Source organism: Protopterus annectens, chromosome 3.part0 (genome assembly GCF_019279795.1).
Source record: "Protopterus annectens isolate FY-2018-M chromosome 3.part0, PAN1.0, whole genome shotgun sequence".
NCBI classification, from domain to species: Eukaryota; Metazoa; Chordata; order Ceratodontiformes; family Protopteridae; genus Protopterus; species Protopterus annectens.
Window position 1 is genome coordinate 1,382,674,228 of NC_056731.1, and position 18,519 is coordinate 1,382,692,746.

General features: G+C 40.3%; 1 protein-coding gene across 1 annotated transcript in view; it reads right to left on the reverse strand.

Annotated features, from left to right (window-relative positions):
* Nucleotides 1-6,435: 6,435 nt before the first annotated feature.
* Nucleotides 6,436-18,519, reverse strand: part of LOC122797075 (meprin A subunit beta-like) — a 111,276-nt gene continuing 99,192 nt past the window's right edge. Inside the window, exon 4 of the mRNA XM_044065850.1 lies at nucleotides 6,436-6,655. Within this exon, the coding sequence (XP_043921785.1) occupies nucleotides 6,436-6,655 (220 nt within the window). The remainder of the gene's footprint in view (nucleotides 6,656-18,519) is intronic.

Genomic DNA, 18,519 nt, shown 5'->3' on the forward strand with positions numbered 1-18,519 from the left:
TTGGTGGATGTGGCCAATTTGGACTCGAAGTTAGCCTTATAGATTTCACCAGTGACCTTATTTGCTTGTTCAGACAAAGGAGAGATTGCTTCCAACTTAACACCTGCTCCTTCTTGGCCATGGACAGCAATTTTTTTCCTTTTATTATAGGGTTTGTTAATTGCTGCTGTCCACCAGACAAGTTTACTCTTCCTTGAGGAAGATGATTTGGTCCTGTCAGGTATTGCTGAGTCCATACAGCTATGTAGGTGCTCATATAGTTTTTTGGTGTAGGCTTGGACATTAGTGCTAGTTCCATCTGAAGGGACAATGGCTGTGAAGCTGCTTATACCTGCTCTGAGGAGATTGCAATCAGTTTGGAAAAGTTTTTTTCGTTTGACCCTGACAAGGGGAGGAGTTCAGGGGAGATGATGACTTCAAAAGTGATTGCTTTATGGTCGGATCTTACTAAGGAAGATGACACTGTAAGAGTGCTACAGTGGCTACTCATGTTGGTTAGGACCATGTCCAGGATATTTTCACCTCTCAGGGGTGTTGACCAGCTGATCCAATGCATGGGCATTGACAAAGTCAAGGAATCTCTGGACGTTCGTGTTTGGGCTAGAACAGGTATTCCACTCTATGGTTGGTTAGTTAAAGTCACCCAGGATCAGGGTAGAGGGTTGAATCTTGATGGATTCAAGTAAGACCAGATAGGTGGAGTGGGCATCCTGAGTCATGGTTGTGGGTCTGTAGCTAGTTTTTATTTGAATAGGTGTTTTGTCAATAGTTAACTGCACTTGGAGTGTCTCCTGTGCATCATACCATTTGACCAGCCTGGAGGTGTGCATGTCTTTGATAAATATTGAAACTCCACCTCCTTTGGTTTTGTAGCCATCCATTTGGGGTCTGAAAGTATGGTAGGATGAGTAATTTGGTAAGGTTGGGGTGCTCTCCACAGCTTTGAACCAGGTTGCAGTGACTGCACAAATGTCAGCATCCTCTAGGGCAAGGAATGCTTGCAATGAGCTCGGTTTTATGCTAAGACTCCTAGATGTTTAGCAGCATGACCTTTAAATTTTGTTTATAAGAATTTTTCAGGCTGGTAATTTTGATCTCATGATTTTGCCTAAAAAAGGCACTTTGGGGGAGGCAAGAGCCTTTGCCAGTAGCCTAAAACCCAGAGGAGATAGCTGAAGGCCATCTCTGGCAAAGCATCGTGGTCTGTCAATCACGTCCTCCCAGGCTGTCAAGTACTGGATCCCCTTGGAATGACACCAGAAACTAAACCAATTGTTAAAGTCAATCATTATCTATTTGTATTGAGGTATCATTCTGGGTGATGGTAGAATGCTGCTTAAGGCTAGGGACATGCTTGCCTGGGACACATATTCAGTGAGCTCAATCATGTCTCTCTTCATATAGTCCAGAGAGGTACATCTCAATCATTCAAACCAACATGGACTATGACAGAGTCATAAATTCTAGCACCTGACAAGCAACTTACTGTGACTTTCTCCTTCTAGCCTGGTGAGGGGCACATCTGTGTGTCTCACAATAGAGTCTCCTATGACTAGTATGTTGGGTTTGTGGTTGGGCCTTAGAGGCTGTGAGACACAGATGTGTGTACTATGTGTGATGCTTGGTGCTGTGGATTGTGATGTGTGTGCATGTGTGTTTTTGCTTTGGAGGACTTTGTTGTTTAGGTATGTTTTTTGTTGAGAACCCCCACATATACAGGAGTGTGTTGTACAGATGTGGGTGGTGTTAGAGGTGTGTTGTGCGTGGTGTTTGTACAGACAACCTTCTCATTGCTAGATGTACTGGCTTGTGACTAAGAAATCAAGGATTCTAGGTTCTTAATATGATTTTATGGTGGTCCATGATCACTTATGTATGAGGAGTGAATAGCTTAATGCCAGTATGAAAGGCAGACTGATTAATCTAGCATCAGGTATTGTTAAAAAAGTTGCATGGGTTACACTGTGTTGATTTTATCTGTGTCACATTATATCATCAACGAGGCAAGCAGAGGATCACTGAAGGGCAAAATTATGAACAGTTAAAAAAAAAGAATGTTTGCAATTTTGGTGAAAAAAGTAAAGCTACATTGATTAGATGTGATGTGAGAATCTTGAGATGCAGAATGGGAAACTGTCTCAAAATATTCACTATGATATAAACTCTATGCATTATCAAATCAAATATATCATAAAGAAATAAAGTTAGGGGTATTTAATTTCAACTGGCAACCACTACTGACATCCCTGTTCGGTACGACAGAATATGGTACTACATGCAGCAATGAAAAACAAACTATAAGCAGTATTGCAACCATACAAATCAAAGCAGAAATACATGTATATATTGCCTCCAGTATGCAGAAGTTTAAGTTTGCGACAATGAAAGATTATTTAAGAAATTAACGTTTAAGAGTCTGTCAACAATGTGGTATACACAGATGTCACTAAATGATAATGAGTGTCATACTGTATTACAAATGCTCTATTCGTATATTGCAATGCAGTAGCAGCAGGACAGTGACCTTATGACTGTGGATGGTGAATCAGTGCAAGCACTGGGCATCTTGCAATATATTTATAGTGTCACTGTGCCTTTTCTGCTGCGCGTATGCTTATGCTGCATTAAGGTGAGATAGCCGTATGAATGATTTAGGAAATACTCAAACACCATTCCACAGAATGTACAGGATACTCTGCATGCTGCAATGTGTATTCATTTAGGTCACTGGCATCAAAACCAAGCATGTAATTTTTAGTTGTGAACTATTAATGTTCTCATTAGTGTACAGAACATATTTCACCAAAGGTACATGGAGATGGATGCAGTTCTCTAAAGGGTATTTATCTTAGGGGTTATATCTCCTGGTTCTAGCATCTACATGTGATGCTATATGCTGCACATTACTATATGAGAGGTACAGGTGAATGACCTATAGGCAAGGAAACTATAGTAGTGCACTGGGGATAGCAATGGAGTTCTCTACAGATTGTTATAAGGTAAGGGTTGTACCAAAAGCATAAGGATGGGGGTCTCTTTCCCATTTATCTGTGTGTTGTCCTCTTGTCTGCTTGGTGAAAGAACAGGTTACATGTTACTATATCATGGTAATGGCAGCTTGACTTTGTCTGAGTCTAAGATGGACTTTGTACTGGTGGAAATTCTGAACTGTCCCATCATATGTTGTTAACCTAGAAGCAGTATATCTGGCAGCAATACTGTGCCCTTTTCATTACACAAAATTCAGCTGCAGTAACAATATGGGCATTCCTGGAATCACAATGACAGCTGTGCTGCAATATGCTTTGCTTTTCCACAGCACAGCGGCCTGTCTTTTCTTTTTTTTCTTGTGTTCTGGGGTCTGCTGGCTGCGGATCATCTATTCCATTTCTCTTCTTTCTTCCTGTCCTCCTGCTCATCTCATCCACCACCTGCATCCTGCATGTCTTCCACTCCATATACCTTATCCCTTATTTTTTTCCTTCCTCGTCCCCTCTCCTTAGCATCCTCCATCACCAAGCATCCTTTTCCCATAGCACCCCAGCATCCCTCCACAGCATGTCCAAACCAACCTCACCTCTCTTCTCTTCTCTAAACTGCCCTGACTGACACACCTTAATATACTAATTATACTAATTTCTAATCCTCCATCCAACCACTAATGCAAATCTTTTCTCTAAACATCTCCAACCTATATTTTCCTCCTTTTCTTTTTTGTGTCTTTTGTCAGTGCCGTTAACACATATAAATATAGCTGGTCTCACTCTCCATCCTTCCAGACTCCTCTTTCACTCTTAACGTACCTGTCTGTCCATCCTCTCCTCCCTGCCCTCTTTCTCCACCCTGCCTGCACTCTGTTCTCATAGACTTTTCACACTCACCATTACCTCTCCCTGTTGATCCCAAGTATTTAAATCATCCACCTCCTCCCCTCTCTCCTCACCTCCCCCTGTCTGTCCTCATTCACATTCACATATACTCTCTGCTGCCGTAATCCCACCTCCACATTGAATATATCTGTCACTTCTACCGCAGACCTCACCACTGTCACACTTCCCTCGTATATATCCTGTACCACTCTTACATACTTCTCTGCCACTCCTAACTTACTCATACAATGCAACTCCTCTCTCGGCACCCTATCATACCCTTTCTCTGAGCCCACAAAGACACAATGCATCTCCTTCTGACCTTCTCTATACTTCATCATCAACGCCCTCAGAGCAAACATTGCATCTGTAGGGCTCTTTCCTGGCATGAAACCGTACAGCTGTTCACTAATCACTAAATGTCTTGAAAGTTTCTTACACTGCAACTATCAAGGCAGAACCTCTGTACAGTGTACTGTTTTTTAATGTACATTGGTTTGTTTTAGTGTTTGGCTGTTGTATATTATACAAAGTTTGCTTATTTTCATATTGTCACTTTCTGAAAGTGAAATAATTACAAAACAAACATAAGACTTTCACCTGGTACCTTGAGCGTTACCAGTAATTTGATAGAACCTGCAGTACAGATTAACACCTCACTATTTTTTAAAGTTATAACAATGAAAGTCACATTCTGCAGTAAGTGGTACAGTACCCCTGGATCTGTGTTTAAGTTTCAAAATTACAGCATAAAGTGAAGCATACAGAACAGAACATTTCCTGCTGTCTCTGTTCTGTAACTTTAGTTATGGTAGAATGATTCTTGTCAGGCAATAGTTTAATGAATATGTAGCCATCACAACAGTACATGCCATGTACCATGACAGACAGGTGAAATGCTGCATCTGAATCTGTGTATGTATATATATATATATATATATATATATATATATATATATCACTTAATATTGTTTAAATATATATTAAGGAATAAATCATTTACAAAGTAGGTTTTGTGAATCTGCTTGCCATTTTGGTACTTACCCAGTATTTATCAAATATTCTTTAATAGTGGTCTTAACTCCTATTGCTATAACTACTGCATCTTTATATTTGGAAAAAGATGGTTGTGAAAGGTTTGGATATAATATTAAAGGCTCATTGCGTGATTTTTTTGCCTTTTTTTCTCCCTACTATATCATCCTTTTGGCGCTCTATTTAGTGCTCAAGATCCATCACCAGATCTATCAGCCACCTACTACCCTCTGGACTTCATCCAATGGGGCTGGGGTTGTCATGGAACTTAAGGACATCTCATGTAGGGGGGAGGAGTCTGGCCAATTACATCCACTGGCTCATGGCATACCCTGTTGATTTCTCCTCAGTCCTAGTGGTACACTTGAGAAGCATGTGTGCAGTGGAGACTCAGAGCAGTCATCACCAAATGCAATTTGTGTATTGACTAGCATTTCTATGGTACTATATTGAGATTCAATGGCTAGGCTTGAAATGACCTCCAGGTTGATAACCTAGTAATCTCCTGTGCTCCATCCTATTTTATTCTGCCTCTGCAGTCAGTATTGTAGTAAGGGTGGAGTGCAACCTGCTAGGGGTTGCAGTCTGAGTGCCGTTCCTGTGCTGTTACAAAAAGCAACTTTTTTATGCTGTTGCTGGTAGGGAGGGGGTTGTACTTCAGACTCCTGTGAATGTTTTTTTTTTTTTTGATCTTCATTATGAGCAAGGTGGTGGGGGGTATTAGTTGGCCCAATGCTGCCTGAGCCAGCTACATGTCTGTCTGCAGCCGCTCAGCTATGCCCCCACCTTATCCTCTCATTAGACTATGCCTCCCATGCATCTGTCCAGCCTCAGCCAGGAATCATCATAAGTGATGCCCATATGACCACCCCTTTCCACCCAGGATGGAAACACCCATCCCTCCCTGCCTCTCTGTCAGTCACTCAAGCTGCTAAAAAAAAAATTGGCCATCTGAGCTATAGTCAGAACTTTATCCCTCTCTGCCTTCAGAGTGGATCCAGTTCTTTACAAGAATTTGATATTTTGGCCATCGACTAGTGCAGATATTACTTACAAAAATGGAGAACCAAAATGATTGTAGTGGTAAGAGATTCAACAATTTACTGATCAATGTCCCACCATAAAAGCTAATTGGAAATTCATCAACCAAATTTATTTCTCTAAATTCTTTTCCACTGTTCAAAGGTATTTATCTGACATTTAAAAGGTTAGTGCAATCCAGCATGAGCTGTGTCTGATATTTTCAAAAAATGCAAATAATATACAAAACAAAACAAAATATAAATACTACATTTATTTACTTTAATTTGGTCTGGGTTATTATTTTTCTGTACCACACGCTCAGGCTGAAAAGTATTAACAAACTTTGGCATTTTGTTTTTCATGTCTGACCTTTTGATTTAGTTTATAAGCATCAGTTGAAAGATTAAAATTTAAAAAAAAAAGAAAAAAATGAGATCGTACAGGCACTGTTTGCCTTGGCAGCTGTGGAAACTTTTGATAGTTTTCCTTCTATACTTACGTACTCATTTCAACATGAAGTTGTGTTTTCGAAAGAGCAGTCATCATTGAACTCTGTTAGTTTATTGTAGTAGTCTTTTCTAATACAGTATACACTTATGATAACAGTCATCAGCACAGAGGCAGCTGCTGCAAAACTTGAAGCAAGTCCAATGTCGACAGGGACTTCTGCTCTACGTTTTTTCTCACACCGTTCTCCCATATACCAGAAATCATTATCTGCTTTGCATCTGCAGAAAGGACAAGCACATAGTTTCAAGTGTTGAAACAATATGTCAGTTTCATTTATAGCATGCAAAGGGTTGTTGCCATCTTTCCATTTCTTCAAATAAGAGCAAATATTCCATATACACTACAAGTAATGTACAGAAAGATCCTTTCTCAAGTTCAGGTATCTTACTTCCTGCTATTATGATTTTTTTACCGGTAGCTGTGCAGGCATATGTAGAAGAGTTTGAAAAATCATGGCTGAATAGTTTAAGTAGCACTTAAATAATGTCAGCCATGTTACGGCATTTAAGAACTTGTGTTTACTTCCTTTTGTGTGGTGTGATATGCTACAGTATTCAAAACATTTCCATAAAACATTATGGGCCAGATTTAGAAAAAATTGTTGTATCATGATAAATGAAATTGTAGGATGAGTGGCCATCTGCAGGGTGGGTGTGAGTTATAAAATCTATCCGCACAACATATCTAGGACAGGGTATGTGATTGGCCATGCTATATGCTAAAGACTGTATAATGAAGCACCACATATGATAATGCTACAAAACAAAATAGTGGAGTAATTCTGAAACATTTAAATTTCATGAAGTGATTCTGTGCTTACTTTAGATTTATGCCTGTGCATTCATATGATATACATCATACAAATATGCTTTGAGTTGCAGCAGCCATTGTAAGTGCTTTGCTTGAGTCTGCATGACATCTCCCCTGGTGGCACAGAGTCATCCAACCATGCTTAATATTTCATGACTTTCATGTTACCAACATAGTGGAACAGTACCATGTGAATAGGGACACCATGCAGGAAATTGTGGACATGTGTCAACCTCATCTGCAGCCCTGTGGGAGTCATGGAGTAGCTGTCCAAGTGGATACAGAGGTATCTGTGGCTTTACATATTTTAACTACAAAAAACTATCAGCAATCTACTGGGAACACAGTGGGGTATTTCAGGTATACTCTGCCAGTTCCTTGATGCATGTTTCAGCATGTGGGGGCATATATGTGGCTCCCACATACCCCATGGAGACAGCAACCATTGCAGGAGTTCTATGGCATAGTCCATTCCCCTGATATAGTGGAGGCTATAAACTGTACACACATTGAAATAAAGACCTCACCTGATGAAATGGGAAGAAGGTATAAGAACCCTAGTGGGTATCACTCCATCAACTACCAGGTGGTCCATAATGCACAGGTATCATATACAATGTGAGTGCAGGCCATATAAGCAGTTTTCATTGCTCTCACATATGGCAGCACACATGTGACCTTTATCAATGTTTTCATGGGGTGACATCCCACCAGGTCATCTTGTGGGTGATACTGGATATGCCCTAGGACTCTGACTCATGACACCCCTCAGAAATCCACACAGGGGTACAACCATGTACTATCGCAAGCCAGAAATATTACAGACCATGAGTTTAGGCTGCTGAAGCCATGCTTTTGCTGTGGATAAATCCAGTGGTGACTTGTGGTATAACCCCGCTATGTTTGTCAAAAAGCTGACCATGTGTTTTATGTTGCATAATATGACAGTAAGGAAGCAAGGTGGCCTCTTGTAGGACCAGCAGTTCCCAACACCACAGGCAGTAGCTGCTGAGACAGGCAAGGAGACAGAGTAGGACCAGCAGCAGGGCTTGACCATGTCAGATGGATGCAACGAAATATGCCATGACACTAGCTACGAAGCAGCAGATGGTACAAAGCTTTAAAACATAACTATACAAGGGTTAAGCAGATACACTATGGTAAATGTGGTGCATGTAAATATGCTGCTGCTTCTGTATTTCACATATAGGCAACCTAAGTAACAATGTACAAAAGGACGGGCATAGTTATCATCATTTACACAGGTGGATAATGCAGTTACTGTGTGTGAATAAGAATGCTGAGGTGCAGCTAAAGAACAAGTTCATTTATGGGCAGCATGAGAGCTTGCTTGAGGAAGTTTAATGTGTAGAAAAGCCAGGGTAAGTGGATGTGTTTGTGATGTGCTGGGGGCTGTGGGGTGGTGGTGATATGTGTGTGTGTGTGTGTGTGTGTGTGTGTGTGTGTGTGTGTGTGTGTGTGTGTGTGTGTGTGTCTGTGTGTGTATGCTCTCATGTGCTGTGTACATGTGTGTGTGACTGTGGGTCAGCAGGGACACAGCCTGAACATATGGTGCAGCACTGCGACATAGCTTACTGGACAGGTACAAGGCATGCATGGTCGAGGGTTCAGCTTCCTGTGCATGTCAACACTCATGACAGCTGGCTTTGACAGGAGTTGCACTGGTTATAGTATGACCATGGCTAGATGTTGGGGTGCTGCATGACCTAGACTGGCATCTGCTAGCTGATGTCCCACCCCATTGATGACCATTACCATGGTGATGCCCTCTACTAGAAGTAGATGCCTGCAAAATTGATGTTGCTGTGGAAGTGCTAGCACTGCAGGAGCAGGCTCCCACTCATTCATGTCTATGTTGGATAACACCTGTGGATGTAGCAGATGATCAGCTGTAAGGATGGCCACTTACTCTAGACAGACTACCCAGAGAAGACACTGTGCACTCCAATGTGTGATTCAGCTTATCTAACTAATTGCACATACTGGTCATATACTCCCATAGATCAACATGCACAGCCCGGAACACCCTCACTATCTCTGCCATGGCTGTGGTTGTACTAGCCTGTACCTCCATAATGGCCCTGCACATATGTTGGGTGGCAGCTACTGACACATCATCTTGGGGGATTGGTAGCCATACCTGCAATGAGCACCATTACCAACCCACTATTGTGTAACCCCCGCCCCATGAGTGCTAGGGGCAAATGCAGACATCTCTGATCTTGGGGCCACCATACTTCTCTGATTTACAATGTCTCCATCAACCTGTCCACTATCTGATGGTTGTGCTTCTTGGGTATCCACAGGCATATAAACTATGTCCATTCTGAGTAGGGATGTGAGGTCACACTCCCTGTATCCAGCACTCACTCTGCACCCCTAGACTGTGCCAGCTCATCCATGCCATCTTTATTAGAGGCTACAGAAGTTCCAGCATCAGACAGAGGCAGTTCCACTGTGCTGGTGCTGGATAAAGAATCACCTATAAATACACCAAAACAAAAATATATACAGTATAAGTAGGACCCAACACCACAACTACATATGCAACTGATATCTTTACAGCTATAAAGATATGATAGCAATTAATATCCCTGGGCATATCTCATGCAGATGTACTTGGAACATGGATACCCTATGTACCTATACACCATAAGTCAGACAACTTTAATGAACATTACACTGACTATGTGATAAGGAGAATTTGCAGATGTTCATACTATGAAGAAGAGTACACACCTGGGGCATCTGCAGTTGAAACTCTCTAGGGCCAGTCAAGCTCTGCCTTAACATCCAGCACCATGCTGTAGGACACTATAGAGGTAGTACTGCCTTTCAGTGAGACCAGGAGCTCCTCAGTCTCCATAAGTGGTGGCTCAGTTGATGGCCTACCTCCGGTTTCCCTCCATTCCGGTGCCATGGCTTCTGCTTATTGGGTGGCAGGACTGATGATATCTATGGCCCTGCAATGGATCATGTAGTCTCTGTGGTCCTGATCACTCATTGTCTTTAAACTGGTAACCATTTCAGCCTAGGCATGGTCACATAAGGGCTGGTGAGCCATGGAGACAGATGGCTTGTAATACCACCTCATTTTATGTATGAGTAAATATGAACTTGCAAGGTGCATGTAGATGAGCCATCAGATCCTGCACTTTTCTTAGGGACCTGATTTTTAGGCAATGCTCTGTTGGAATGGAAAACAGGGGAATTAATAGTCTTGTTCTTGCACGGCCCTTAAAAAGTCTGTACAATAAACCTGTAGTACTAGGACATACATTATGCTCCCCTTGTACCTGACAGTTACATATGTCTACTCACAACATTTAAGTAATTCCCAAGCATTGTATATGCACAGAGCACATATTTCTCATAAAACAATTACAAAAGTGCTAGTAGACAATCAACACTTGAACATTACAATACCAGTTTTACTAAGGTTGTGACTTATCAGATATGTGCAAGGCATACAACAGTAGAATACTAATGAACATTACTCAGAATATGCGCTCGGGGCGGGGGGGTTTCTCCCATCTACCTTAACAGTCTTGCAGTCTGCTGCTTGTAGTACACTTGCAATGTACCTCAAGGCAGTTTTATTCAACTCATCCTAAAATTACTAAAAAATAACACCCCTCATAGGCATTAGGGTGGAGGATCACTCAAAGCTAGTGTTTTACAACTGAATGGAAGTGTGTGAGAAGTGCTACTTACCTTACATAAGCAGATATTTGACTAAGAAAGAAAGAAAGATTTCAGCACAAGCAGCTTGCAGGATTCAGACACCTTTTTCTCTTTTATTCCATAGCATGACATCGGTCTAGGCTTCTCATTACTTTTATATCATATAAATGCATCATTTTTGAATGTGATGATTATGATATTTAGGGTAATCTCATTATATTTTCTGAAGTGGTCAATTTGTGCAATGAGAAAACCTGATAAACATTGTGAAGATTACTATCTGTGTACTTGTGGACAGCTCCATGCATGTATGGGAAGCCAATTATGTTAAGGTAGAGAGAGCTGTCATCCCATAGTTAACTGTCTGAAAATGGAGTCACTTTTGAGCATGTATTCTTAGCAGCAAGAAGAGATTTGGAGATCTGCTATGTTTCACACCTTAAAGTGCCATTGGAGCTATAATAATACAGGAGTTTATTAGTTTGCTATCCATCTCGCAAATAAGTTACTCATCAGTGCCCGTCTTTGTGCGAAGGCTAAGACACATGGGAAATGACATTTTTTTCTAAGATCTTTGGAACTGAAACAATTATGGCTAGAAAAGGTAAATGAAGTACTCCTTTTCTCCTTCTAGAGCACAGAGATGATGTGAAAAGGTACCTTTTTTTTAACATTCTCTATAAGCATTACAGCTGGAGGCTCCCGGAGGAGGACTAGACAGAGACACAGTATAATGGGATAGTTTAGCCAAAGCTGTCACCCATGCTACTGGCATCCCATGCATGGAGAAACAGTGCCATGGCCAGCCACTACAGTGACATGAGCTGAAGCAAGCCAAACCTCCTTGGCCAATGGGAGGCTGAAATTGGGGCACAATCACTACTTCCATACTGTGTGGTCCAAGAAAAGAAGACAAAAGTAGCATTGATCATTGAAATCGCCACACCTAGTGACTATAGTGTCTTGCGTATAGAGACCTACAAAGTCATAAAATACCTCGATCTGCAGGCAGAAACGAGAGCCATGTGGAAGAAAGATACCCAGACAGTTTCAATAGTAGTAGGAGCAACTGGTCTTATAAAAAAGAATTTACTATCGTATTTAGATTTGTTACCAATTCATGTAACACCATACGAATTGCAGAAGGAGTCATTACTGGGCACATTGCAGGTGCTGCGAAGAGCACTTTTGGCTAACATCAAAGAGTGAAACAATACTAATTTCATGAACGCTACTCGTACTTTGACTTAGGAATGGGGTCCATTCCCATCATGGTATTAGAAACCCAAAAGATTTGGAGAAATCAAAAAAAAATAAGTATACTCATGAAACAGTGGCAAACCAATTTTCAGTTAAGCCATGACAAAGGATGAATTATTATTCCAGGGATAAAAATCCAAATGGGGATATTCCAGGGTGACTCTCTGACACCACTGCTCTTTTACCTTGCCCTTAATCCATTCAGCTGTCTGCTTAACAGATTAGGTCATGGCTATAATTTGGTTCCCAGAAAGCAATAAAGTGTAAATGTAAAGACTTTTCATCTTCTGTTTGTTGATGATTTAAAACTGTATAGCTCATCAGATGAGGAACTGCAAGCACAGTTGCAAGTAATCAAAACTTTTTCAGGTGATATAAGAATGTCATTTGGTCTTGATAAATGTGCAAAGGCAACCTTTAAAGTAGGAAAGCTGCAGCACCAAGAAAACATCAGTTTGGGACAAGAATGTGATCTAAAAGAACTTGAGCAAGAGGCGTGTATAAATATTTGGGAACTGATGAAGGATCAACAATAAAATATTAACAAATGTGAATAAAACTCAGTAAGGAATATTTTAGACAACTTTAAGCCTAAAAACAGCATTGGCATCTAGGGAACAAAAAGTTCAAGCTGCAAACCAATTTGCCCTTCCTGTCCTAACTTACAGTTTTGGAGTGATTGATTGATTGGACTCAAAAGGTGTTGGATAGATTAGACAGGAAAGCAAGAAGGATGTTTCATGCTCATCAAATGAGTTATAAAAATCAGTGCATGCCAAGATTATATATTCCCCATTCTGAAAGGGGTATGGGCCTCCTTGAAATTGATTACATGCATAGATTGAAAATTGTGGGACTGCATACATATCTGCTGACCTCACAAGACCCAAACATAGTGAAAGTTTTGAAACATGAGGAGAATACAACTAAGATGGCTTTCCTACTTAGTCTAGCAGAAGCATATTGTTGTCAAGTGGGAATGGAAATCAGGAAGCAACTGAATGTACCAAAAAAAAAAACAAAAGCAAGAATATAAGATGAAGGATCAGATGAGAAGGCAAGAAATGTGGAAAATGCATAAATATAGCTGCAAGTATAGAAAACTCCTGGAACAACCTTATGTTGATCAGGATCGAATGCAGGAATGGATAAGGAATGGCGAATTTAAACCCAAAGATGAAAGGTTAATATCGGTGGCCCAAGATAGTGGACTATGCACACGTATACATTGGTTTACAAAGTCCATTGAACATGTGGGAGAAGCAGACAAATGTAGGTTTTGTAAAACAGAATTGGAAACAGTTGCATACTTTGTTGCTGGCTGTGACATACTAATGGCAGAAGGACCGTATACTGAAAGGTATAATAATGTAGTAAGACAGTAGCACTGGGGATTGTCAAAATATTATAATATTGAAGTAGCTGAAAAACACTGGAAACATGATCCACAAAGCATCATAGAAAATGCTGAAGTCTAACAGAACACAGGATCACCCATTACCAACAGTTCAAAAGAGAAATACGAGGAAACCAGATATAGTGGCCCACGAAAAGAAGACAAAAGTAGCACTGATTAACCTAATGGTTAAGGTGTTTGCCTTACAAATGCAGGCTGCAGGGTTTGAGTCTCACAAGGGATAATTGGCTAAGCTTAAAATGGCTCACAAGAGCAGTTAGCTTAGTACTAACCTATGAACCTATGTCCAGTGACTACAGTGTCTTGCGTACGGAGAGAAATACAAAGTTATAAAATATCAGGATTTGCAGGCAGAAATGAGAGCGATGTGGAAGAAAGATACCCAGACAATTACAACAGTAGTAGGAGCAAAGGGTCTTATAGAATCTGCAATTGTATTTAGTCATGTTACCGAGATATGTAACTCCATATGAACTGCAGAAGGAGTCATTCCTGGGCACATTGCGGGTGCTGTAAAAAACACTTCTGGCTGACATCAAAGATTGAAACAATACTAATTTCATGAACTTTAATCATACTTTGACTTAGGAATGGGGTCCATTCCCATTATGGTATTAGAACCCCATTAGTTTATCACAACCAGCAACAAGATGTGCAACTGTTTCCAAACTGTTTTACAAAACCTACATTTGACTGTTTCTCCCACATGTTCAAGGACTTTGTAAACCAACATGTATGCAGTCCACTATCTTGGGCCACCAATATTAACCTTTTGCCTTTTGGTTTAAATTCACCTCTCCTTAACCATTCCTGCATTTGATCCTGATCAACATGAGGTTGTTCCAAGAGTTTTCTATACTTGCAACTATATTTATGCATTTTCAACATTTCTTGCCCTCTTATCCGATCGTTCACCCTATATTCTTTCTTTTGTTTTCTGGCGCACACAATATAATGCAAGTTGATTAAATACACAAACTATAAAAATTGTAATGAGTAAGTTAAACAAATATAAATTAACCAATAAGTGGGTCTTAAGAAGGACTGAAACAAACATTAAATAAAGTAACAGAAAGCACCTGTTACTAAAAGGCTGCATTATTTGAGTAGGTTTAATTCACTATGAAAAGTGAGACTCCTTAGTAGGTTATTTACCTAATATAAGGAGTTATGAAGAGAATGTGTGGGAGCAGAGTGTTATGTCATAAAGTCCAGTGGACTATACAGAGTGAAAAGATCATATCTGACTTTAGTGCAAATAGCTGAAAATGTTTTTAATCATAGTAGAATAAAATGATTACTAGAACAATAAGGCTTTACCCTGACACCAATTTCCTAGTATGATACATTCAGAGAGTGGAACCAGATGGAGATATAGTTCCAAGGTCAAAAAGAGGGATGTAATGATCAGCATTTAATATTATTACGAACTAAAGTTCAACCTACACATACTCCAATGTATAAAAAAAAAAAAAAAAACAGAAACTAGGTCTGCTATATCGGAACAAAAAATTCCTAACCCCTGAATCTAGACTTACACCGGGCCAGGCACTCCTCCTCCCTCTTATACACCGCCCCAGTTCTTACCAATATCCAGGCCTCCACTCTAAACAAACTGCAACAGACTTACCATAAAATAGCCAGATTCATTACTAACTCCCCATACAACTCACACCACTGCATTTCTTTAAACTCTTTTCAATGGCTTGAACTTCCCCAGTTTCTGCTATCTTATCAATTTCATATGCTACACTCTATTCTTTATAAACCCTCCTTCTGTCCATCTCTATCTTCCTTATTCTCCATCTACATCCCATCCTGGACCCTCCGTACTTCTAACCAACAATTACTTGATATCTACCACCCAAAAAGGTCAGTAGGCAAACTACTCTACAAACACTCCCTTGCCCATGCATGGAACAAACTTCCTCTTGACTTACGTTCAATCTCCCACACCTCACACTTTAAAAATGAACTAAAAGCTTATTTTCTCAATTCCAGGACCTGGCCTTGCCATGACCCCACCTAGTCTTCCTTCCCTTTATGTATCCTCAAAAGGTCCATACTTAGTACCTCATCACACCTCTCTCTTCAATGTGTCTACTATGCATTTGCATAATTTTATACAAACAAAACATTTTTATTGTTGACTTATTGAACAATATCAATGTAAAATTGTTACTTAGCTTCTTTTTAATGCGACTTTAACTTTATGCATGTAACCCAACATATGTGAATCTTTTTGCTATAACAGCTATTATATCGATATTGTTTAAAATTGTACTTGTTTAAAATGTACTACTGGAGCTTTTCTCCTCGGGTCTCCACTGAAAATGGGCCACAAGCCCAGATGGACAAACCCGGTTAACAAATGTCAATAAATAAATAAATAAATAAATATTATGGTGGGAGAGGCAAAGAAGTCCATTAACCAGTATCCCTGAAGCACTTACATTTGTTTTCCTTTAGCAAGTGAGAATGAAGAGACTTCATGAAGGAAGCAATATTTTCAGTTTGTTTGATATATTCTGGTAGAGGGTTTCAACAAGCTTGTACAAGTTTTGAGAAAGGTCTTTCATAGACAGTGAGTCAAAGGAAAGACTGATTTAGAATTCTAAAGGGAGTAGCTTGAGTTTTTCATGTTTATTTTTTTTTTGGGGGGGGGACAGTATCCTTGAATGAAAAGTTTATAGGTGAGTATTTAGGAGGCAACCACTTAATTCTTAAACAAACTGATACAGTGTGCGTGAGAAATGTAGTTACACAATGTCACAGGAAACATGGCTGTCACATATAAGCACTTATAATAACAGATTATCAGTAACACACACTACCCCACCTCAGATAGTATGGGCCAGACCCATACACCTACATGGTGAGGCTCTTAAATGTAATCTCCCTAAACCACAAAGACCCTCCAGACATTGCACAATCAAAAAGGACCCTCAGCAACCTCAAGAGTATTCCACAAAATTAATACCCAACACAACACATTTGTCTACATTCACGCAACCCAATATTTTGGTCATAGGACGCTCCACTGTGAGATACACCAATGTTCCACTTACCAGGCTTAGTAAGGAGATAGTCAGGGTCAGCCATCTGTCAGGGGCCAGGATCTGTTAGATCACACATGCACTTAGGTTGCTGAACCACAGGTACCAGCATGACTCAATCATAATCCATGTGGGTATAAACACCTGAGATGTACCTCCCTAGATTACATGAAGAGAAACATGACAAAGCTCTCGAACTATGTGTCCCAGACCAGTATGAGACTAACACTGAGCAGCAGTCTACCTTCTGCTAGGATGTTGCCACAATATGAATTGAAAATAATTGACTTTAACAATTGGCTTAAAGCATGCAGAGTCATTCACAGAAGCTCTGTATAGTCATATTAACAGCTGCATAGAGACAGCTGTACCTACCTGGATTAAGCACAGGGTCATCTCAAAAAACAAACTTCCCTAGTAGAATCCCAACATTAGTAGGGTGTACAACAAAAGAAGGAAATTCATGGCAAACATCAGGAGGTGCAATGCCCAGCAAGGTGAAAAAAATCCCTCATAAACCTAAACAAGCAACTCAGGGAATAATAAAGTCCACCAAAACCAAATCTGAGGTACAATTAGCTTCCCAGGCCAAGGATAATCACAAAACTGTTTTCATATATGTCCATAACCTTGAAGGCAATACACAACAATGTACCAAATTAATTTAAAATGATGCAGCTTATATAAGATATAGCAAACCTCCTGGCTTACAAATGTTGCTTCAGTTTTACCCTGCTTTCCCCACCAGATGCAGCTCCAGAAAAAACAAAACACATCCATAACTCCCCCATCTATCACTAAAGAGCAGGTACCTATAATATCCCAGGATACATCCTTAATAACATGAAGCATGAATCATCGGGACCATCAGAAGCACTATTTAACTACAGCTTCCAAACAGGCTTCATGCCAAATGAATGGAAGACTACACCTATTAACAAGGGTGGACCAGCCACAGATCCAGGGAATTACTGACCCATCAGCCTAACTAGTCTGATATACAAAGCTATAGAGAGAATAATCATGGATATCCTAAATGACAAGACAAGTAACTTACAAACAGTGGACCCAATCAGTTCTGGTTAGTAAAGGGCAGGTCTTGCCTACTCAACCTAGTGGACTTCTTTGAAAAGGTCACTAAAGCAATGGATGAAGGCAAAATGGTGCAACTTCCTACTCTGACCTAGCGAAGGCATTTGGTACAATACCCCTGTCATGCATTGTAGAAAGGTTCACTAAACTAGGTATAAATCCCTGCATCTCCCACTGGATAGCCAGCTGACTTACAGACAGGACCCAAGAAATTAGAGTAGGGGAGTCTTCCTCTACAAAAAGGCCAGTTATTAGTGAGGTGCCTCAGGGCTCGGTGCTAGGGCCAGTCCAGTTTGGCATCTACTTCTCTAGGCCAGGGCTAACATCAAGGTCCTCTAGCTAACCAAGACTGAAAATGATTGCAAATTGGATGCAGTCATTGAATCCACCTAAGAAACAAATATCCTCCAAGAAGGCCTGACACAGATTAGTACCTGATGCCATAGTCACATGGTCTAAATTTCAATGCCAAAAAGTGTATCATGCCATCATTTGGAAAGACTGCCACCCCAAAAAACTAATATATTGATAATATCCCCATAAGGGAAGACTCCGTAGTCAGGGATTTGGGAATGTATGTAGACAGTGATTTGGCATTTGACCATCATAGGTTCATAGGTTCATAGGTTCATACTAGGCTATCTGCCCGAGGGCATTTACAAGCCTAGCCCATAGTTTTGTGGCTTCACCCACCCCTTTTTGGGTATGGGAAATATACCCATTTTTTATGCCTCTGTTGCGA